Consider the following 24,018-nt stretch of genomic DNA (forward strand, 5'->3'; position numbering starts at 1 on the left):
CCTACCAACTTGAGCTCTTTTTCCCCTATGTGCTTTGTAATTACCTTTTGTTAGCAAGTGTGTTAGGTGGTGCTGCGGACAAGAAGGCACATATCATTTTACAGTACATAAATTAAACAGATCTGGCCTGCCCCAATATTGACTGCGTGTTATGTATGTATCGGAGGGGTTAATGGGGCGCGTGCAGGCTGGATGTGGATTTGTTGGAATGCTTTGCGAATCGATTCGGGCTAATGGAAAAAATGTTTTAAAAGTGAGCTGGTTCAGTTCCCACAGTGCACAACAGAGAGTGGAAACAACATTTAATAAACCTTTCAGAAGTAAATCCTCCGATTTTTCCTTTCACCACCATCTGTGGAAGAAATGCCCTCTTTCTTCTCAATGGGCAGTATTTCTTCCCACAGTGCATTTGCTGTACTCTGTTAGGTATTAAGAGAAAGTTCTTTTTGTCTTTTGACAAAAATATTGGAAAAATACATTCTATTCATATGTCCTCTAAGATCCAAGCTTTCTTGACTTCGCACATTTTCGTTTAAACAGCAGGCTGACCAAAAATAACCAACCCAAGGATTCTGTCTCAACTTTCTTAACTATCTGGTTTCCAGTAAATTGAAGAAATTTTAGCTACATGCATCTTCTCTTACAAAGATTAATGCTGCAGAGGAAAAGCTCTGTTATACTTGGATCATGGGAGAATGTTGCATCTTCTGATTTATGTCAGCTTCATTTTAAAAACTAAGGCAATTATATGAGATGGTGAACTTAACCCATTAAGAAAATAATACATGATCATGTTTGTTGTTTACCGTATAGTTCTCATGCAGAGTTGAGGTGCTTACAGTCATATTTTTTCATTGCCAATTAAGATGATTTTATACAGATTTAAATTAAGTAAGAGTTTTTGTTTTAATGATAAACCTCACAGAAAAAAAATCAAGTTTTATTTTGCATTGGAGAATAGGCATGATTTTAGATGCAGGGCATGTTTGTTGTGAACCATGAACAGTCTTTATGAAACCTGAAAAAGATTTGTGAAAACAGCCTGTAATAAAAATCACACATGCTTCATAAAACACTACTTGATAGATATCACTTGCACCATTAAGAACTAAACGACAAAGGATGTAATTTCAGTTCTGGCATGCAATATTAATCGAAAGCCTTTAAAGCATCTTGCTGATGGGAACTATGACAACATGACATTGAAGAATTACGGACTAGAGACATCTATCTTAATCAGATTTTCAAAGTAAATGCCATAAAATAGAAAATTATTTTATCTATTTTCACAGGGTCACATATATATGGTATATAGTTTTTTAGCTTGTTTATTCTAAAAATACCAGAGACCCAAAAAAATCTGCCTTTCAAGTCAGTTTAAAGTTCAGTTCACAAACTTTACAAAGTTTTTGTGAAAAGATACTTGATAGCTGTAGAGAAGGATGTTAAACACCGAAGGTTTATGTTTTCTACAGAAAGATTTCTAAAACATTACGGAGAACTGTATTCTGCAAGAGAGCTGAGCATGCACAGATATTACTGGTAAGAAGCTGCTGAAGGGAAATACTTCACTAAATGAATGCAAAGTGGAAAGACAAAGCTAGAGGTTTACCTGTAACCTGAAGTAACACTACTGTAGATAGCACACTAGAATATTTAACTGAGTGATATCAACAAAAACAGGTTTCTTCATTTCCTAAAGAATGCATTTTTTGTGCTTTTTGTTCATGATTTGTTTCCATTTCCAAATGTATATTTAAGTGGCAAAGAACAGCTTCCTTACATGATAGAGTAAGTGATCAGCATGTACTTTGTGGTCAAAAATATCAATGTTATGTGTTCGGGACTATCCTACTGCCCTCCAGGGAGCTTGCAGTACTCCTCTTGTCATCTAGTAGATCTTAGATACCGCATGTGCTATGTGAGACAATTTGAGTTTCTCCACACTCAAAGAAGTCTCTCTTCCCATTGACAGAAGTTGTTACTATTTCTCTTTAAAAAGTAAAATAAGGTTCAAAGAAAAATCTGTAATGTGAATAACCAAAATCAAGTTTTCTTTATTTCTTCCAGAGTTAGGATGCACAAGGAAGGCAATACAATCTTTCGGAGCATATCCTGCATTTCGTTGCACTGGTAGTTTCTCACTCCCAGGTAGCTTGACAGGTTGTCAGACCCTACAGGCAGTGTACTGATGAGGAGACAAACATTGGCCTACTTTGATCAAGCTCCTTGTATGACTTTTTCCCATCTTATATTGTAATAGTATACACACTCACACACAGGATACAGATGCATATCTTGATCAAAGTGTCCTTGTCACTTCTCCACATTTTTGTCAGCACGTAGCTAGTACAGAAGGGAGTGCTTCAAGAAGTGAGCAACAGTGGTGAGTTAAGGCTGTATGTCCATTAATTGTGAAGTAAGCAGAAAAGGATAGTGCAGGCTGACAACACATCAAAGCGAAAGGGCTCTCCTGTGGTGGTTGGCACTGTGTCACCCAATTCCTTGGCTTGGGCGTACGGTTTGGCTCCTTAGAGCAGTTGGCAGGGCAAAGCCAGTTCTGACATCAATAGGAATAAACAGATACTTGTGAAGAACCACAAAATGAACACACATGGCAAGTTACCTTGGACTGCTACTCTAGCTTATAGTAAATGACCAGAAAAGGAACTTTGTGTCTTGCAGACCCTGGGTACAGAAGTACCCAGTAGCAGAGGTTCATTTAAAAGACAGATTTGTCTAATTACAGGCGAACTCTTTTAAAAACTCATTTTTTCTCTAAACCTGTAACTTTCTTTTTTTGTTTCATTAAACAGCTTCTCACGAAAGGTGCTCCCAGACCAAAGACTTCTGGAGCGAGTGTTTTTATTACCTGTAGAAGCAGTGAAGCCCTGGCCAAAGCAGTGCAGGTAGCCCTCCTGTCATACCCCTCCCATAAGCAGGGGCTTCCTGCCTTTGGGAGCTCTAGGAATAATTAAGCTGTAACAACCACACACTTCGATTTGCAGGGATTTCCAATGTAAATCCCATTTCTGTTTACAGTACTCGGGGAGATACTTCCACGTGCCAGTTAGGTAAAATTCTGAGTCCACCAAAAGGTTGGGGTTTTTTGAGGAAATCAGACCAGTTCTTATGGGAATCACTGTTGATCACTAGCAATCTGCAGTTAGTAGACCTGTGACCGCTATCTGGAAATAAAGGGTTATCTTTTTTTCCTACCTGGTTTCTAAGACATTCAGTCTAGTCCAGCTATTTAATTGTGGTGGATATTACTTCTACCATGGAAGGGAGTCCTCTAAAGGGAGAGGAAAGAAGGGAGAAACCTGACTAGAAAGCGTTAACACTCTCACAGACATAGAAACTCAATTGCATTATATTCACATGTGAAATGTTTGTATCATAATGGAAGTCTTCGCTTTTGTGTTTGTCGTGGAAACTCAAAGTTAACGTTAATTATGCACTACTAAAAAGCCTAATCCTTATCAAATGGAAATCACCTTTTTTTCCTAGGTGAGTAGCTGGCTGACAGGTCTTAGTGATCTGTCTGTTACAGAAAGGCTAGCACATTAACTGTGCAACAAATCACTTTTTTTCATGGAGACTTAGTCTGCTTTACTCCTTCTGAATTAACCCAAACAGCAGTAGTTATTGTAAATGCCTCTCTCTCACTTTTACTTCCATGGATGCGTTTTTCTGTATTCTTTCATATGCTGCTCAAACTCAGTACGAATTAAATAAAAAATTAATTAAATGTAAATTACTTCTTTTGGAAAAGAAAAGAGTAAAAGGTGTTGAGAAAGGCTACAGAGTGCATACAATTTACATCTACAACTGAAACGGCTGCTTCGCTTCAGCGTTGCTCCCTAGGGTAAATAATTTTATAATAATATGTTTTGAAAAATTCATATAACTGTAGTAAGAAAGCTTTCCACACAATTTCTTACGATTTTTCAGTGTTCTGTACATATGTTGACATGCATAACTATCTGATGTTGCCTTATGCTGCAAATACTTCAAAAATGTGTGTTTTTTTTTTGTTGTACCTGAACAACTTGAATGCACGTGCTGGTTCCCAGGCCAATTTACATTTGCTTCTTGCTGCAGAAATCTCTGTAAGATGAATGGGGTTGCTCTGCAGTCATTAAAGTCTAGACAGAACATGAAAGCTCTAATTAAAACTTAGCATTTTTAGACATAAGCCCACCTATACCTGTTTAGTTTTGGAGTAAACCTGCCATTCCCATTGAGATTAAGTCAATGGGGATAGCATTAAAAATCCAATTTAAAGCAAAGCACCTGTAAGTTTCTGCAATAACTTTTTAGTATTTTAGCACAATTGCGTTTTATCAGATTTGAACACTGTTTTTTCCTGATACTTTCTAAGAAAGCAATTTCTAATAAGGGGTTTGCATTGAGGGCCCTGGCCAAGTCCCAGTACCACTCTTTTTCAGTAACCAAGGGCAGAATAGTTTCCAACAAACTGACTGGTAGAGAGGAAGGAGGAGTTACAGGATCTCTGTACTGGCCATTGTAGTGTGTGCAGAAGAATTTTTGGCAGTCTCTGGTGTTGCAGAGCTTCAAGCAAATATTCTGTCTCATGAAACTCCCACTGTCCTTATCAGTTCTTTAATTTAATTCGGAAAAGCATAAATCCAGTGTTTTTCTGGCTGTGGTGCTGATTTTGCAGGAGACCTTAAGAACCACTCCACATCGATGCCTCAGTTTCTCTGCAGGTACAACAAAGACACTTTCATTAATGTCACAGTGATGGCAATAGGCTTAGTTACTACACAAGACTTTCATAGCTTTGTGTGAAAGCCGCAATACTACTAAAAGCAGTTCTTTAGCTAATAACTCCTTAAAAGAGGAGTGTAAAAAAACTGAATCTGGCTCAGGCTTAAGAACAGCATTCAAAACATGACTGGTGTGATGGTTGTCTCTTCATCACTAATCAGTGGCATAAGATTGACATTTCTGTTAGAAATTGTGTGGCAGTCAAAAGATCAGTAGATTCAGGAAATCTGGCAAGTGGAAGAAAAGATTGAAAGAGCAGTCCTGAGTGATCTCTCATTCCAAATGACAGCAGAGGACTGAGGAAATTCAGAGGAGTATAGATTTTAGCTCTATTGACTTACAGAAAAATCTAACCTTGTTAGGTTCAATTCTACCTATAGCTCTTATACAATTAGAAGAAGGATAAATCATTGCAGATTTTGCAGGTGCTTCTGATAGTTGTAGGCTGCAGATTCCCTGCCAATTGAACTTGCCCTCAGACACTAGGAAATGTCACTTAGAGCATCCTATGGAGAGAGATGGTGGCCCTCCAGGACATGTGGTCTTCACAAGCCTGCACTTGCTATGCTCTTCTACTTCACTTCTAGCCTGCGCCTTATCGTTACAAGCCCATTCCTCCAACTCTTACGGTATTTTATATGCTACTCTGTAATTTCAGTGTCAGCAATGTTTATGTTATATAACAGGAGGGCTTTGTAGGTTCATAGGAACTATCTGGGGGAATAATCTAAATCTCAAACAGTGGCCCAAGAAGTTGGCCTGTGGGCTGAGGAGCAATCTCAATTCTCCAGCATGTAATCCATATACTTTCTAGAGCTAAGCATTTACTTTGGGAGTGCATAAATATCCTTTACTCACCCTCTTACTCCCTGGTAGTTTGGGTGAAGGTCTGTCATCTACCTGAGACATGTCTGCACGCCTGCCTTCTTCCTCTTGCTCAACACCCTCTTCTGTGGAGGAGAACGTTAGTTTTGCTTTGTCTTGAGCAGAGGATGGTGCTAGATCTTTGGTACTAAACTGTAATGAGAGAGAGATAAGAGAATGGTTTTCAGCTGAGATTTTAAATGGGATGAGACATTAAAGAAGAAGAGGGATGCCAGAATAATGATTCACATGGTAGGACCTGCAGAGGAGGATGGTGTTGCACTGATCCTGGGAAACACTTCAACAAGTCTTGGCAGGTAGGAGAGTCAAAGGGGGGAATAAGACAGAGAAGTCAGGTCCCTGAAATAATTCTGATTGATTTATTTCTCTGATTAAAAACAAACAAATGAAAAGGATTTACTTTCACTTGTATTTTTTTCCTGTCTTGTAATTAATCATTTGTACATGCATGTATATATTTATACATGTGCGTGCATATTTACAGACGTGCGTGTATATGCATTTATATACACACATGCACCTATGTATTTGTATATAATATGGGGCCGCAGTTAATCCTGCACCAGCTCATAAATAGCTTGTAATCTGAATCAGATTTTAAGTAGACATGAGCAAAAAATCTCTGCTAGTGTTAGCCTGTTCTGTTACCCTGTAGCTGACTTGTTGAAATGTAGCATTCAGCCACATGCAGCAGCACCCGTTGCGTTAGTATTGGTGAAGACAAAGCTGATCAGTTGTGTCCTTCCCAGAAGATAATTTTTTGTGAATGTGTTAGGGTTTTGGTGCTGAAAACTTTATTGGCTGAGTAAATTATTTCTGTGACGGGTTCAGCATTGCTGTTGTACATAACAGAAGTCATATGGACCACACAAGAAAGCTGGAAAGGGGAATGGGCTCTTTGGAAAAGAAGTGATTCCAAAAGCTAAATTTTCTCTCTAAGTTTAGTATGGCTATTCGTTAGCATGCCTAAATTTTCTTGTGTTCAAGACATGAGAAATCACTCGCTATGAAGTTATTTTTGTAATAGTCACCCATAACATCTGTTACAACAGAAATACTTTTCCTGCATTCTCTGTACGGCTGTGTTATTGGTTTGGTAACAATTTGCAGTTATAACCAGCTGCAAACAGGGAATTGTTTATGAAGATCAAACAACTAAATTAAAAACTACACAAAATAATTTATAGCACGCGTAAAGTGCACGGCCTGTATCTTCTGCTCTGCTGAAAAGTTTCATTTACATTATCAAGTATGTATTACTGCAGTACTTTAGGAAAGAATAGATTGCAATTTGAATTCCATCTTGTTAGGTGTTATGTTTTTAAGTGTCGTCAGTCATCTCTAAATCATTACAAACGAAGTGTCGAGGATTTTTTTATTTTGCGTTCATTGTGTTGTATGCCAAGGTTTGTCTTCTCTTTATGACTTATTACCTGCTGATTTTTACAGAACAGATTGATAAAACCTAACATTCTTGGGGGTACTTGATTGTGTGCTTTGTTGTTCTGAGGTTTTCTTTTTAAGCTTTATGGGTGTTATGTGCTTTGGTTAAGTCAAAAAATATTTCCTCTACTGTTTCGATGGCCTGAATCTCTGATCACCTGTGACGTACTCCAAAATGTATTTATATTGCATAGTGTGAAATTGGAAAATCTGTTCTGTGTGTGTTCTAATGGATGTGACGGTCATTAAGTATATGAGTCTTCTGACGTTGTAATCAGATGTGATTCAGTCTGTTAAATATCCATGAAGCAACATCTGCTTCACAGAGTGACCTTCTGCTAAAGAATACTTAGCATCTATTAGCAGATCATAGTGCAGATCTGCCTTATTTGAAATGCACTAAACTAGAGTAGTCTACTGCTGTTTAGCAACTAGCTTGTAATAATTTATTGCAGTTAAATAAAGCTTAAAAAACTCCATTAAATAATTATAGGGATTATATGCTTTTTGAAAACCTTTGTGTTCTACTGAAATTACCCATTTAATTTCAGGGTTGGTTTGTTAAAAAAAAGCTGAAATCTAAAGGCACATTAGGGGATCTGTCAGATGCTGTTTTCTGTAGGTGTTAATAAAACCAGATTAAAAAAAAAAAAAAAATAAAACCAAAAGCAATTTTACCATCTGTTGTATATTAATTAGAACTTTGTGTATCAAGGGTAAACTCTCTCTTAGAGAATGTCACTGAATGTCTGCTAATAGAATAATACGCAAATATATTAGACGATAGGATTATATTGAATTTCACATTCTGCTTTGGATGTAGCAACTGCTGAGACGGTGTATAACGAACTTTAATTTTCTTTCTTCTTAGAACAACCTCCAAATAACCAAGGCCAGTCGACCCTGCAGCCTTTGCCACCTTCTCACAAGCAACATTCAGCACAGCATCACCCATCCATCACTTCACTTAACAGAAACTCACTGACAAATAGGAGGAATCAGAGTCCGGCCCCGCCGGCTGCTTTGCCCGCCGAGCTGCAAACCACACCTGAGTCAGTCCAGCTGCAGGACAGCTGGGTCCTTGGCAGTAATGCGCCACTGGAAAGCAGGTAATTTCTTAGGTACTACTACAGACTGTGGCACTTCTAAAGAAAACATTTAACTTGATGACAGATAGCCAGCAGCATATACTTCCCCTTATTCAGCAAACAAAGCTGAAAACTTTTCAGTACAATAAAATTCTGTCCTCTCTCCAAAATCCACAATGCCAGTCTTTTCCCTTACAATGTTTATTGCACAGTAATTGGACTCAGAGAGTGTATTAATTTTTGCAGATGAGCATTTTCATTCCTGTTCATAATCTGTGACTTTTGACTGTTTGAAATAATTTCTTGCCTTGCTTGCCAGATATGTTATGTGTCAAATATATACTGCCATACAGATCAAATGTGAAAGAACTTTCAGTAATACTTTAAGTCTAGCACTTAGTAGCTTTAAAGAAATACCCGTGTGAGGCTGGATGTTTTCTAAATTAGTCTAGGGTTTGGTGAGACAGAAGAACTCACTTAGCTCTGTTATAATGATAAATTTGTCCTCATTCGTTTTTGTCTTTTAGAATTGATAGCTGGCTCTAGGAAAGGAGCAGCTAATACAAAGGGTGACACAAACTTCTATAGATGCAGAATGATGTATGATGCAGAATGATCTATAAAAAAATTATAGGACTTACTGGCACAGAGCTGAATTTACCTACAGTGATTAATTAATACTCATGTAACAGTCAATCAGCACTAATTTTTTATTAGCATTAGCCTTAATATTCCAATTTAGTCATCAGACTAAACTATATTGAAGCTGACAGTAATTCTTGAAAATATTTATGAAATCACTTAATTCACTGAATCCTTTTAGCTTATGCTTTGTAGTGAAGGAAAGATCATTCAACTGATTTTGACTATGTCAAAACATACGTGACCTTAAGATTCTTCATTAGGTAGTTTTGTCCCTACAAATGTTTCAGGTAACGCTTGTGTCAGGTTTGGGGAATGGCTGTTCACTTTTTTTTAGTTTTCTTAAATATTTCTGTATTGCTTATGAGGCTTGGACACTGTAGAATAGGATTCCAATGAAGAGATTTCATCATCTTATTCAGACAATGTAGTGCATTAGAGAAAAGGTTTTTTTAATTGAATAAGTAAGTTTGTAGTGGGAAAGTCTACTAAAATGGTGAAGAGTTACAGGACAGCTGGTGAATCTTCTATAGATGGATAAGATCTTTGGTGTTTGCTTCCATTGCTGTATATGTTTTCTTTATGTCTATAAAGAAAAAGACATAGTACTTGAATGAGAATGTGACTTCCAACCTGGATTTTTTTTCTTTTTTTTTTCTTTTTTTTTTTTTTGCCAAGTATAAACTTTTCATCTTTTAAATGTTCCTGATGAGAAGCTAAGGGTATTTGAGTGTTCAAGTTTGGAACAGGTTTTGTACAGGAGCTGAAATGTGAAAATTTCACATTAAAACTGACAGAGCTCTACAGTAGTTTTTCTAATAGTCTCACTTGGTTGGAACTCTTGAGGTGAAGAACCCATCTTACTTGTCATTGATTTTTCCCTTTTTCGTTAAGGTTCCCTATTGAGTGTGATTCTTAGGCTCAGTTTCAACTATATTAACAACTTTGTGATAGGTTTCTTCCTTCATCCATTTCTCAGCCTACAAGAAAGTTTATTTCATCTTTGGCAATATTTTAGCTTATGCCCTACTAAGCTTTTTTTTATTTTTTATCGGACTTAGATGACTGACTTAGAGCTACAGAATGTGAATGTCAGCATATATGCATAGCTATCTTTCTATCTCTGTAGGCTCATATTGGTGATGAGTGTCATAAAAATGAAATACAGCTTATTGTCGTGTATAGCTGGCTAGCGAATAGACTGGTTTTGTACATAGGTGAGAGGGAAGTATTTGCAGAACCTGAGGGAGGCTTTAGTCCCCATCATTTTGCAGTAGTAATGGAGGTGACTTTCAAGATATTTATTCTATAACATTGGATTCAGTTGTATGTTTAATAGAATATTCTGTGATTTGGTTCTGCGTAGAGTTAATACTTTTGTGTAAAACATTGCTGTTACTCTGTAATTGGATGGGCTGTAAGGTTAGGTTAATAAAGTCCAATATCCAATAATATACAAATAAATTCCAATTTATGTTTTTTAATTCTTTCCTTAAAATTTTGTGAAATTCTAAAACCAAAATGGGATTACATTAATGCTTCTTGTATCTTTGATGCCATATTTCAAAGACAATGAGGTCATTCAGAAGTGGCGAAAATTGTCATCACTTTGTTGGGGCTAAATCAAATCTACCTTTAAAAAAACAAGGAAACAATAAATTATTTCCTGCACAATTCCTCTGATTTCCGGCGGACTGCGGGACCTTTTCTCTGGGCATTTAATGATCTTTACTATATGTCTCTTCCCCAGCTTGCTGTGAGTTAGGTTCACCTGGAGAAGCTAGCACCATGGAATAACAGTAACTTAGATGAATAAAAAGCAGGAATATATTTAATAACTTTATATTAAATATTAGTTATCTTTGTTCTTTAGGTTTTTATTCACCTACTAGCTGTAGTAATTTATTATTGAGCACCAGGATCATTACTTACATTAATGTCTTATCATTCTAGTAGCAACTAAATTACCAATATTTAAGAATACTTAGTAAATAACTTCTTTAAATTCTTTCTCTGTTAAATATTTGAATGTGCAGAATTTTTCTAATGCACAATCAATTACATATGCTAGAATTGAGCAGAGGAAGAGTATGTTAGAATTCATAAATTTGTTTATAAAAGCAAGCTTGTATCATCTCTTAGGCAATATTTTATTAATGTTAGGCACAGAATGTCTAAGATAAATTAGTCAGCGAGGGAAAATTTACATATTCTAGACCAGGAATAAATCTCTGAAAGTATTACATAACTTTAGTCAGAGCCTATGCTGAATTTTATGTGTATCCAAGAAGAGCTTTGCTTTTTATGACCTCATTTTCTATATAACATACCTAGCTTTCTGAAAGAAAGCTGTATTTTGTATGACAGAGTGTGAATTTTTCATAGAAACAAACCAAAAGATTAAGATGTTTTTTCATACTTTATACTGATACTGCATAGTCTTCTCTTACCCCTAATTTCTTAAAAATAGAATGCATAGGAACATTACTGTATACACTTACTGATCTACTAATTTTACCGAGAAGAAAGAGGGAAATGGCTGAAGAAATACTTGATGACTGGAAAGCAGTTCAGCATTTTGAAACATTCAGTTAAATTACTACGGTATCTCAGAAGTGACACTGGCAAAACAACTTCTAGAATGTGTTACTTCAAAACCGTTCTGCAAGCTTGATCCAAACTTCATTTTAGGACGTGAAGATTTTGGGAACTCCTAAAGCGTGATGAACACTGAACAACCATATGTCTTTATTGGGGTGGATTGCCAATGACGCTAGCGCCTTCAGTATTGATTAAGGTGTGGAAAGGGTGTTGATAGTTTCCAGGGTAGTCTTAAATCAATTTGTGTAAAGGCTGATTGATTGTCTGCAAAAGCACAGTGTTGCTGGAGGTTAAAGTCTGCTCAAAGCAGCTATTTTATGCATTCCACCCACTAAAACAGTGTCCAGTTTAATCAAATTCAAAATTGTTTCATTCTGTAAGTCTTCCAGGTTTACACACATGGACTTGATTAAACATGTAACTTTTATTGAGAAGGGATGGCACAAAAGAAAGGCACAACCTGGGTGTGGCGTTCAAGTCCTCCTCTGCCCCCAGACCCCAAGTGTTGTTTTGGCTATGCCACATTGCTGGTCTGCAAATGGAGGAAATAGTTCTCCATTTTACTTATATTGCTGAGAGATAGTACATTTTTAAAGATCTATGTGCCATAACTTTGAGGAAAGGATATACGCACAAGCTAGACGTGTTCATCAGGGCAAATGACTAGTACCGTTTTCAAAGTCTAAAGCTGAACAAATAAAAGGTATGTTTTCCTGTGGCATAGATTTCTGAGGCAGTCAGGTGCTTACAAGCATCTGTATTTGAATCCTAGCACACTGGGCCCGTATGATTGTAAGCTGCCCTTGGTGAATAGTCTGTTGCTTTAGATTTTTGTTTGGTCTCTCTGGCATCCGTCCTGCATATGAATCCCTTGCTGGTGCCCTGAAGACGTGGAATTTGAGCACACTGTCTGTTTTGTCCCGTGTGTCTTAGGCAAGCACCAATACTCCAGATTTTGGTAGTATTTGCACAGTATTCCTTGAGGTAGTCATTTACCACTTCAGAGAGATGCAATTGTTGAAGCAAGCATAGATGCAAATTTAGGAAGAGTTCCAAAACCAATCTTTTCCTTGTTCAGGTAGAGTAAGTAATATACAGCTGTAAAAGCAGTAATAGTGCCAGTTTGTGTTTCTCCCCTTTCATTTTCTCACCTTTCCCTGAGAGAGCCAGAGTCTGTGATGCTCCCTTTCCTTCCCCTGCTGCTGTACAGCATCATTTGCAGAACATTAAATCTCCACTCACTCTTGGTAACCTGCCCTCTGCACATTTTATGTTTGACTGCCTGTGCCAGATAGCCAGCAAAAGACTGCCTTTTCTAGTCTCAGTTCTCTTTCACTGCTTTATCTCTGGTCCAGCCTCATCAAGTAAACATCTCCCACTGTGCACTCAAGTTCCGTTCTCAAGACTATCTTGCCAGGGGCAGAAGCCAGGAATTTTATTCAAGGTCTTGCACAGAAATAAGAGATCTCCAAAGGGTAGTGTCCACCTAACGGTAGCCTTGTAACACCATGTCTTCAAGTTACAGTCCAGCATGTAGCTCAAAAGACAGTACGGAAGGCACATAAATACAGCGTTAAAAATGCAGTGGCATGTTTAGACATCCATGGGAAATGAAAGTTACTCAATAGAATTAGTGAATTCTTTTCTGGGGATCATCCCATTCTTTAATTTGAAATTGCTGCTCTAATTTCATCTTTTTGTATCTTTGTATGTAGAGAATTAGGAAATCAAGCAGTCCTTGCAAATGGTCATGACAACCTTATAGAGATGGATGTGTTTTCTCCAACATATCACGATAGCAGTTATGGGTATGTGACTCTAAGTGTTTGCATGATGCTAACTGTTGACACAGAAGACAAAATGAGATTTTTTTAAAAATCTGATTACAGTGGTCAAAAAACATCTGGAACAGACTTCCTCATCTTTATATCTTGTGTGTTTTTTTTAATAATTTGTCATACCGACTCATAGTAAAGAAAAATGGTTAACTTTGACTGCCAAATCTAGTTTGCTTTCACTTAAGAAAATAAGAGTGCAGTTGAGGTTGTATTCTCTGTGCCCTGATTCTGCAAGCTGCTGCAAACTATTTGCATGTTTATGCATTTGCCAAATCTGATCCTTAGTTTGTAATAATTTACTGTTTAGCAAATGTTTGTTTTAGAAATACTATGCCATGTTATTGTAGCATAAGGAATGACCAATTGAAGTTTAAACAAATAGAATTGTTTATTTATTATGTAACATTTTTACCAGTAAGTTTGATATTTGAACTGTTAAATATAGATAAGTAGATACAGATCCTTATCATAAAAAAGTTCCATATCTATTAATCTTTTTCATTAATATCTGTCTTCCGTTTGAACCACAAATTGACTTTCTTCTACCAAATCAGTATACTTGGTTTCTGATCTACACACACAAAAAACCAAAAACATGACAAAGCAGTATCATTTCTAGCTTGTTAAAGAGCACAGTGTGATCAATTTCTGAAAAGAATTATTAATCATACCTTTGCCTTTTTTTTTAATAGTAGGGTGAAAATCAATGCTTCATGTCCAAATTCTGTTTTGCTAATTGTAACTCCTAAAATTATAAAAGGGATAAGGCATTATTTGATTTAAATGAGAATATCTGCATCTGCCTCTTAATAACTCATTAATTTGTAAAATATATTGACATTGTACATTGATCTGGTTCACGTTCCAAAAATCTCTTAAACTTTCACTTAGCCACAAATTAAATCAGCAGCAGTAAGGGAGTTATGTGTTAAATTCAACTAGTTACTCATTTTCAGCAAACTCAAAGGTACTGCAGATCCTTACCAGAAAACCCTTTTTTAAAAGAACAAGTAAGCATACTGTATTTAAAAAATATATGTATTACCATTCCCTGTAGATCAGTTACCATAGGATACTGATTCGGATTCATAATTGCTGAAGCAAAGTTAATAGAAACATGCCTGGCTTATACTTTATATGTTTGTAGTGGGACCATCAAATGCAAGTATTTTGGCAAATGGACTACACTGTATGAATTTCCTTTTAGTTGATACTAGTTCAGGTAGCGGTACAATGAAATTTATCTTGTTTGTAATCCCTTCATTTTTAAAATTATGCTAGCAGGGATCATTTCCTGGTGTGAAAGTTGTCCAGAGATAATAACACATCAGTTCAAAAGCATAATAGATTTGAGACTACGACATGCAATCAGCATGAAGATTCAGTTTATCAGCCTCACTAACATACTGTGTCACAGCTAGAATCGTTATATATTTGTTTCTTTGTTTTCATGTCATGTGTGTGTTACATTACAAAATATTATTTCTCAGTTTGTATGGTGTATGGAGAGGGTATTAATCTAATGAATATGACAATTTTAGTGTTAATAATGATAATAGGAAAAGATATTTTGCATAGAAACTCTAGTGATTCATATGCCTAGACCTTAGGAATAGTTGTTTATAGCTTTGAGAGATTTTTGCACAGTGCATTAATTGTCATAAGGCAGTTGGAAAACTCTAGTATTTTAATGGGAAGTATTGTTGGCTTTACTTGGTATGGCTATTCTTGTCCCTAATATCTAAATGTATGCTTGTATACATCTTGACAAATCATCTTATTTGAAGTAAATAGCCTGTTTTTCTTTTTTACCCAACCTGGAAGTCTGAGTTGTCGAGGTATCAGAATTTGAAAAAGGAGATCCAATATTTAGTGAATGATTGCATTAAGATTTCTTACTGTTAAGCTTCCTAGCATTTTCAATGTCCTCATTTTCTGAAAGTTTCATTTTTTGCAGGGATCGGGTTTGAAAACCTGTTGTATTGAAGGGGAAATTCTTTGCAAGGATTTTTGTCATGGGTTGGCGAACTTGTTAAGGAGAGCTCAGTTTAAAAGTGGCTAGGTTGTTACAAGACCATAGCGAATTGAATTCAAGAGGGGAAGAAGCGAGGAGTGCGGAGTGGAGGGGAGAAATCTGGACATGACTGGGCACAAAAGGAGTAGGAGAAGCTCTACAAATGGTTAAGATGGAGTAGCCCAAAAGAAGAAACTACTAGTGGTTGGTCAGGCAAAGCAGGACTTAGATAAAATGCTAGGCTATTAGGAACTGAATTTCTAGCATGAAACCCAAGATTATTCCATGTCTTTTACTGCTTGCAAGTGCTTGAGAAACCTCTTTAAATAGTATGTACCTCAAAACCTATAGGACTAACTCAAAATGATGAGAAACCTTGGCTGCTGATATGTGCTCTACTATGTGAGAAACCAGGAATAACCAGGCCAAAGACCTTGTCTCTGTGATGGTGTATGTCAAGAAGAAGTTTTTCAATACAATCTCTGGTGTTGAATTTGCTTTAAAATATCAGAAGTTAAACAACAACAACAACAACAACAACAAAGTTAAAAAAAAAAAAAAGTCAAGACCATAAAGCAGGTAACAAGTTACAGAGTCAAAAGCTAACCTCTTTCTACAGTTGCATGCCTGCAGTAAAGCCTACCATTCCAATCAGTGCAGCTCAAGTTGAACCAGAAAAGGACTTTAACAGATTCTGGAAATTTTTGCCATCACATTCAGATAGGTAAGAAAATGATACCATATATCACGGCAAAGCAAAGACTGGATGACTTTATGCTGTCAGCAGACAGGGTCTCAGTAAATGTAGGTTGTGCAGTGAGAAGTCCAGCTTCAGGAAGGCATCAGTGAAAACAAAAACTGTTAAAAAAACCATGGTCATCCAGTCTGGACCCAAGATGTAATCCGCTGCCTTACTGAGTCCCTGAATGGTGATATCTCAAGTCTTTTTATAGATTTTGGTGTTTTGCATACAAGAGTATGCAAACATAGTATAAGTTTCCACCAAGGAACAATTAGGGACTGGAAGAAAGGAATGATAGGTGCCTCACAGGTATTTGTGCAGTTGCCAGTCTGGTAGTCTTGGCTGTGAGACAGTGCTGTCATTGCAGTGACATGAATCTGGCTGTCTGATTGACTGCTGGTAATGCAGTAGTGGCAGCACAGAGTTCAGCACAGGTTATCACAGACTCAGAATTGCAAGAGAACCACAGCTATGGACATCAATAAGTGAGCTAAGGATCACAAATCTGTTATGATGGAAACTTCAGCCTGTTTGTAGCTTGATGCAGAATCAGATCCTGTCAGCCGCTGACAGAGTAATAGTTCACTTCTTTAACTTCCCTCTGGTTTTAGTTCCTTTAAAATGTCCAGTAACTCAATCAGGTCTTTCTGCTGCAGATGAAATTTCAACCTTTGTTTCAACTTCTGAACTAAATTTTGGGTAAATAATGCAGCTCTGAGTCTCTCTCTTAAACCACATGTGCTTTTTTGGAATTGTCTCCACGTGCATTTTGAGGCATTTGCAGCAATTGAATCACATCATAGAATTGTACAATAGCTTGGATTGGAAGGGACCTTAAAGCCCACCTAGTTCCAACCCCCTACCATAGGCAGGGACACATCCCACTAGCTCAGGTTGCCCAAAGCCCCATCCAACCTGGCCTAGAAAACCTCCAGGGATGGGGCATCCACAGCTTCTCTGGGCAGCCTGTGCCAGTGCCTCACCGCCCCCTGAGAGAATTTTCTCCTAAGATCCAATCTAAATCTCCCCTCTTTTAATGGAAAACTGTTCCTCTTTGTCCTATCATTATCTGTCCAAGTGAAAAGTTACCCTCCATCTTTTTTATGATTTTTTATGTATATATAAATAAATAATTGCTCTCTTTCAGCTTAGTAAAGACTTGCAAGTGTAGTAAAAGGGATTGGATGAGTACAGTGCCCTGCCTTTCCTCTTTGATTTTCTCCCCAGGAAGCTTAACTTACTCAATATTCAAGAAAGGAGCTAGTGAAGATTAGAATACCTCATTTCAGAGACACCTCTCTCTCTCTCTCAGCTGGGATATGATTCCAGAAGGACAAGATGAGGAACTGTACTAGAAATCCTTATGCTCACGTGAGCATTTCCAGTTGTTACCATAAAATTCAGATGTTTTCATTTACCCTCTCTTTCTCTGGAGAGATGAGATCTGGAGCAGCACAAGCACTATCACGATCTAAAATTCAGTAAGGGGCTGTCAAGTCTGTTCCCTCCAACTGCTGCCTCCTTCTGAAGTGTGTATCAATGACCAAGAATAACCAGGGCCATGTCACTTACTGGAACCTAGATGGAAGTCACTGTGAGTGCTAGACCTTTAAGACACCCAAAGCAAGCCTTTAAGGAGAACAGAGTCACTTGATATTTTTGAGCAATATATGAGTCTAGTTTCACTCTCTTCTATAAGGCAGGTAATGGGACTTTCCTGCAGAGAAGAGTATGAGTAACTAAAACTGTGGCAGGTTTCTTGGTTGCCCACCCAGCATCACAAGTCATTCTTTGCATCAGTCTCCCCAGATCACTTCTGCAAAGTGCAGTTTAGCATTGTTTGTTTCCCTCGCTCATCTTCACAGAGTGCAGCTCATCTTCACAGAGAGGAGCACAAAAGAGCAGGCTCAGAACAGGCTGATCTGAGTTCCTCATCTGGTTCTTTTGATCTGAGATACGTGTATCCATGTAACACTGAAGTGAACCCCTCTTTCTCGGTGGAGAGAGCTAGCAGCCCAAATCTGCATTTGGAGGAACCATCAATAGGAATTTTACAAGTACCACGTGCATGCTACAGCACTATATTCTTACTTACGCCACCAAGAAGGTAGGTACATTGCAAAGGAAGAGAGTTTGGGTGCAAGTCACCATGTACCAGTGGCTTCCAGAGGAGACTGAGATACTGTCACGTCTGGATTGCTGTTAGAAGTGTCTGCTACGGGTTGCTATGCCTGACTTCAGTCTTTCTCTAGCAGCAGCCAGCAGCAGAGCAATAACCTGCCAGGGGCCGGATGTGAAAGAACACAGAAAGCAGCAAGGAAGGTGCTTGCAGCCCTACTGTGTTTTGTTTTTTTTTGTTTGTTTTTTTTTTTTTCAGTCTTTAGTTTGTGAAGAAAGTGGGTCCTTGCTGTAAACCCACCCAAATTCAAGCAGATGTTACCATATGTAAAGTATTTCTCTGAAACATTTGAATAAGCTGTTACAAGAGGCTTACCTCCGGTTCCCACGGACGTTTCCTCTGTTTTTGCATATGGGTAATAGCTTTCCTTTCTTTCTGTCTCCCTCCCAAACTTTGATCATCATTTGATCTGATGTGATTTTAGAGCTTTTTCCAGGATTATGGTAGCATTAATATTGGCTCTGAGGAAGCAGAAATTCACTTTTATCTCTTCCTAGGTATTTTTTTTTTTCAGTTCTGCACAGAAAATAAACAGAGACAAATTCACAGCATAATTTAGTTTCTGTGCTGGCTTAGATTTATGCTAAATGCAGCCGTATGGTTCTATGGAAGTCAGTCATAAGCCTGTGCTAAGGGCAAACACCACCAGCTACAAGGTTTCATCTCAGAAGAATGTTAACAGAAGATGAAGACAGGCGTAAAGTGCTCACAGAGAAACAAAAATCCAATCCCTTTTGGAGCCTACTGGGAATGCTGATCTCATGCATCAGTGAACTAGAGTTCATATGAGACCCAGCCAGTAATTTCTGTTATCTCTTTTACATCTTCCCTGTAACGTCAGTCGGTGGAGATTAATCTTCTAGTTCCATCTGCTTCTTCAGCTCAGTGCAAGGAATCAGATTTATTGACGTGATCTATGCATTAGTGAACCAGGCAGAGCTCTCTAATGTCACGTGGCAGCTGTGGGTCATGGTCTCATTGAGGGAACCCAGTTCAATCCAGCATGAGTAGGGTCTGCCAAGTCTTAGAAGACACCAGCCAGTAGATGCAGTGCAATAACTGATTGTGATCTTGGACCACTGTTTTTTTCCACGGTTAATGGTTTTCTGCTGGTTCTGACAGCTAATGTATCTGGTATGTTTTTTGTAAACAAAGAGCAAGCGTGATAATCCATTCCAGGGAGGGAGAAAATCAGCTGGTTTGGATTAAGGAAAGTCAGGGAGAGAGAACCACAAAAACTTACATGACAGAGCTTGGGCCAAGCTAAAATATCTGCAGCTAGATGTAGCCATGCTCTCCTGAAGTTACTTCCTTAAGACTGACCGATTTCTTTGTATGGAAATGGCAAATAACATGATAGGTCTTCAGAGAGATAGACACATGCTATCTATGCATATGTCAGAAAGGAAGCATGTGAGATAGAGAATGAGAGCTCCCACACCTCAGAAGTATCTTCTGTCTAACTTCTCTATGCCCCTTTGGACCATCAGAAAAATAAACAGATACGCTGTAGGTACCCTTACGTCTTGCTAGCTTACATCAACTCCACGGTGCTGCCGAGGTGTTATAGAAGGTGCTACTACGCTTCTGAGAAGCAGAATTAATGATTGTTGCTGTGTCCAGAAAGATGAATTTTGAATTAGGACCATTTTTAGACAAAACCTGCTATTTTGTTTTTTGGTCAGGTTAGCAATCATCACAGATGTATTCAGTACAAAAGAGATTAATTTTAGTTTTTACTCTAACGAGTTCAGTAATACCATTACATGAAACGTCAAAATCAAGCCATTAGGAGTACTGTCACTTTCAGAGCAGCAGAGTCCTGTCTCTTGAAGTACTAGTCCTGAAATGTACGTATATCACCAAAATATAAATCCACTAAAATTTACATTTCTCTCAACCTGCGTTCACTTGAAGTAGATTCAACAGAAGTTTTTTCTACCTCTTGAGGATATCACAATATGATTGATGTGTTCCTAATTTTAGATGTCAAATGTGTAGATGTACTGCATCATGCCTCAGAGTGAATCCAGTGTAACAGATTGAGAACCTCAGCAGAACAGATAAGAACATTTACCTTGACTTGCTTACAAATTTCTTTCTTCATATAATAATGTCCATATATTCAACACCCCTTAGAGGCAAATAGATAATTTTTAATAGAGTGAGATACTGGCTCACTCACTGGAGTGTGATTTGAGTTGGTTTTTGAGGGAAGATAAACCTGTGCTCCACAGTATGAAAATTGGTGTGCTCATTTCATAAAGCAGGTAAACTGTGATTACGGAAGGCAGAATGGTACTGCCGCAGCTGATAAGGTAAACTGCAGTAAGCTTGTGGTCCAACAGCGAGCTCTCATGCTGGCAATAGCTAATATGTCCAGGTTTTTTCTCAAATGGCAAGGAGAACAACTTAGTCAAATTTATCAGATTAGTGGCCCTGTTACTCCCACAAAACAAAATTTCAGAAACAGATATACTTAATATATCTGGAGGTCTTTTGGTACCTAAGGATAAAAGAACCAAATATAAAAAAATGTTAGGGATAGGTTTTCTTTTCACTTTTACCTCTTCACCACTCAGTTGCTGTTCAGTTGTCTTCCAAATGCCAATTTTGTTATATTCTGCATCAGAACAACAGGTATCTGAACATAGTCTTCCTCAACTCCACAGTTGTCTTTGCCTGACCCATGAAGAACCTAAATCTTGATTTTTCTTCTTTTTTTATTTGCTTTAAGCAATTATTTTTTAATGCTTTTGTATTTTTTACCCTAGAAATAAAATGAATCAAAGAGCAGTTTTATGAAGATGTTGTCTTTATATACTGCAGGGCAAACAGTACATACTCATTATACAAGAACAAGGAAACAATTGGTTGAATTTAAATTGAAATAGATAGAAGAAAACACATTTTGACACAACGCGTGTTCAGCCTACAGAACGGAATGCCACAAGACATCTGTGTGAGAGCCTGAGTTGTGAACTGTTATTGAATAAGTAGTCTGGAAGACTTTCAGTTTTTCATTTTGCACTGGCCACTTTTAGACAAGATACTGTCCCTGGTGATCTACCCAGCTGTGGTAATGCCTGTTTCTGCCTATTTAGTTACAGTTAACAGTTACGTGTGCAAAATCTGTGTTTTTCTATCGATTATCTTCACAATTTTTTGGAATATATTAGCATGCTCATTGTACAACATGTGTTTACAGGAATCTTCCCCTTACGCTGTTTTTTTTTTTAAAAAAAAAAGATCTCCTTCAAAATCTCAGGTCAGGGAGAATTTCTAAGAAAGAAATTACAGCTTTTCTTCCTCAGTGGTCTTCCTATCATGGTCTGTAAGAATCTGAAGAGCCACATATAATTAGCACCATCATGGAAATGATAAAATAGACAACATTTTAGGCAGTGTAGGAGACATCATTACAAGAAAACCTCAGTCTGTATTGAGATCCTATTTGCAATGGCACTATGAAATATGTTACAGATCTTCGTGGAGTCTCTCTATGCAGAAATGCAACCAAACTGTTAGATTTTGTATGCTCCAGATTCTTCAGGTGCTGATAGTACACAACAGTACACAAAACGTACTGCTTAGAAGGAAATATGTACATTTGGAAGGAAAGGATCTGTTTTGTAAAACACGTTTATTCTAAATGCAGTTTTATTCTGGATTGAGGGTATTGTAGCACTTAAGATGAGGAGGACAGTAGTGCCTGGTCACTGTCATAATCTGCATTACAGAAAAATAACAGTGGCTTCCTTCCAGTCTCACTTTCAAAAGCATGATAAAACCTGATAAAACATGATTCATGTTCTGACGTACTTAGAAGTGTTCAACAGAATTTTGCTGAGCCTTATTCATGTTTCCTTATTTAGAATGAAGTTTGTAATAGAGTCCTGTGTAACTTGAAGTATGTTGTTACATATTTGCCAGGGGATTTTGCACTCTTAGTGGGGTTGTCATGTATGACCTATTCTAAAACAAAACTAAAATGCTGCTAAGAAAGTTGCTGGAAATGGTAAGATAGTCTTCAAGCATATGCAAAGCATTCTATATACAATGCCCAAAACCGGAGAAATTGTAACTACAAATCACCTTTGCTGAAATCTACAAATCAGTGTAAGAGTTTAGAAGTCTTGTATTTAATGTAGATATTATATTATGAATGTTAAAGATATTAAATAATTGTATAAACTTTTAGACCAATGTATTTAAAAGTAATGTCGAATAGTCCTTTTTGTTTTGTGATACTTTATTAATGTAATAACTGTGCTTCTGGCAGTCTGGAGTTCAGGGCCTTCCAGACATGTTTATGTAATACTGCATTGATTAATGCGCAGTATCCATATTTTTTTCTAAACTGCGGTGGAAAGATTTTGTCACAGATATTTTTGTAAGGAAAGTTATTCTAAATTGCATTTGCGTTGCTGGACACTGGGCTACCTTATATCAGAAGTATTTGGGTTTGCGGTCTGAGCCTTACTGTCCTTGAATGTTTTTGTAATCTATCTCCATTTCTCAAAAGACATAGTTTGCAGTTAACTTAATCTTTCTGCCCAACTCCTGTTTTTTTATCACTTTTTTTTTCCCATCCTGCTTTCCCATTTACTGAATTTAGTAGAGGTTACTTCAATTTTATTTTCCACAGAGGAAGTGGCAACAGTGAGGAAATCTTATTTGGTATGAACCCCCCCCTAGCTTGAGGAGGAAAAAAAATCATCTGGATGGCAGCAGGTGCACACCAATCCCTGATACACAGAGAGTACTGAGTTCAATTAAAAGTATGATTGTTTTATTGTTATTCACAAGCTTGTTTTCTCACTTGACTTCTTTGGGTCTTGCCACTTTATTTCTGTCTTACCTTTTAAGAGAGGAAAGTTAAGCGCAATGCAAAGTTAACGCGCATTTGTGAAATAAGGTGACTTCCCAACTGCCTTTGCAAGCAAGGATTAGTTTTGTGACATAACTTTCCATTTTACCATCAAGCTGTAGTTCAGAACTGCTAGGTACTAAATTCTTTCCACCTAAAATTTTAAGATTGGCTGCACTTTTTAACAGAAATGTACATTGAATTAGCAGACAGAAGTATATATTGAATAAACATAAAAGTAGAAGATTATTTGCTTTAAAAATGAATTGATTTACAGGATAACAACAGAACTGGCTTGTCTTGTAAAATATTACGGTTCAATGGAATTTTTTACTCTGAAGCTTTAATAAAATATTTAAAATGCTACTTACACGAAGATCTAGCAAGTGCTTGTTAAATGATCAATTTTGAATGGAAGATACACTTATAGATGCTATAAGCTCCCTATGAGATGAGAAGTAGTGTAATTGCTGGTAAGTCAGTGCCTGGTCAAATAGCGCAAACAGTTTAGGCTTTAGTAAATAGCTACTCAAGTACCATGGTTTGAAAAGGTAAGATAAATAGATATATAGATAATTAAAATCATTTGTTGATAGATTATATTTCAAGATCACAAAGAAGTTCGGCATTATCTGGAAGCAGCCTGGATTTGTTATCAGATACCATATCCTTCTGCTCATCTCATAGGAACACTGTTTGTCATGGCTCAGAGAGGCAGACAAGATGTGCAGGCCTGATAGCATTACACTTTAAATACTGATCACTCTGAGTTAATGTAGCAGGAGATTCTCTGACAACTTTGTTAGTAACTCCACTCATTAGAAATAGAGAGATCCAAACAAATTTTCTTAACCCAGAGGAAGATGCCAGTCAGGTTTTTTGTCATTATTTTACTCTCTCCGTATTTTTTCCCCCAGCAGCC

General features: G+C 37.3%; 1 protein-coding gene across 11 annotated transcripts in view; it reads left to right on the plus strand.

Moving 5' to 3' along the window:
• The window catches only part of TENM3 (teneurin transmembrane protein 3), a 1,329,889-nt gene that overhangs the window by 1,186,055 nt on the left and 119,816 nt on the right, over nt 1-24,018 (plus strand). For 6 of the 11 annotated variants that reach the window (XM_035325081.1, XM_035325082.1, XM_035325083.1 and 3 more), the window contains 2 exons: nt 7,994-8,231; nt 13,169-13,261. The exons of 1 other annotated variant lie outside the window; for it this stretch is intronic. In XM_035325081.1, the coding sequence (XP_035180972.1) occupies nt 7,994-8,231; nt 13,169-13,261 (331 nt within the window). The remainder of the gene's footprint in view (nt 1-7,993; nt 8,232-13,168; nt 13,262-24,018) is intronic. 4 more of the 11 variants (XM_035325092.1, XM_035325087.1, XM_035325089.1 and 1 more) reach the window with 1 other exon arrangement.

This window comes from Oxyura jamaicensis, chromosome 4 (genome assembly GCF_011077185.1).
Source record: "Oxyura jamaicensis isolate SHBP4307 breed ruddy duck chromosome 4, BPBGC_Ojam_1.0, whole genome shotgun sequence".
Classification (NCBI taxonomy): domain Eukaryota; kingdom Metazoa; phylum Chordata; class Aves; order Anseriformes; family Anatidae; genus Oxyura; species Oxyura jamaicensis.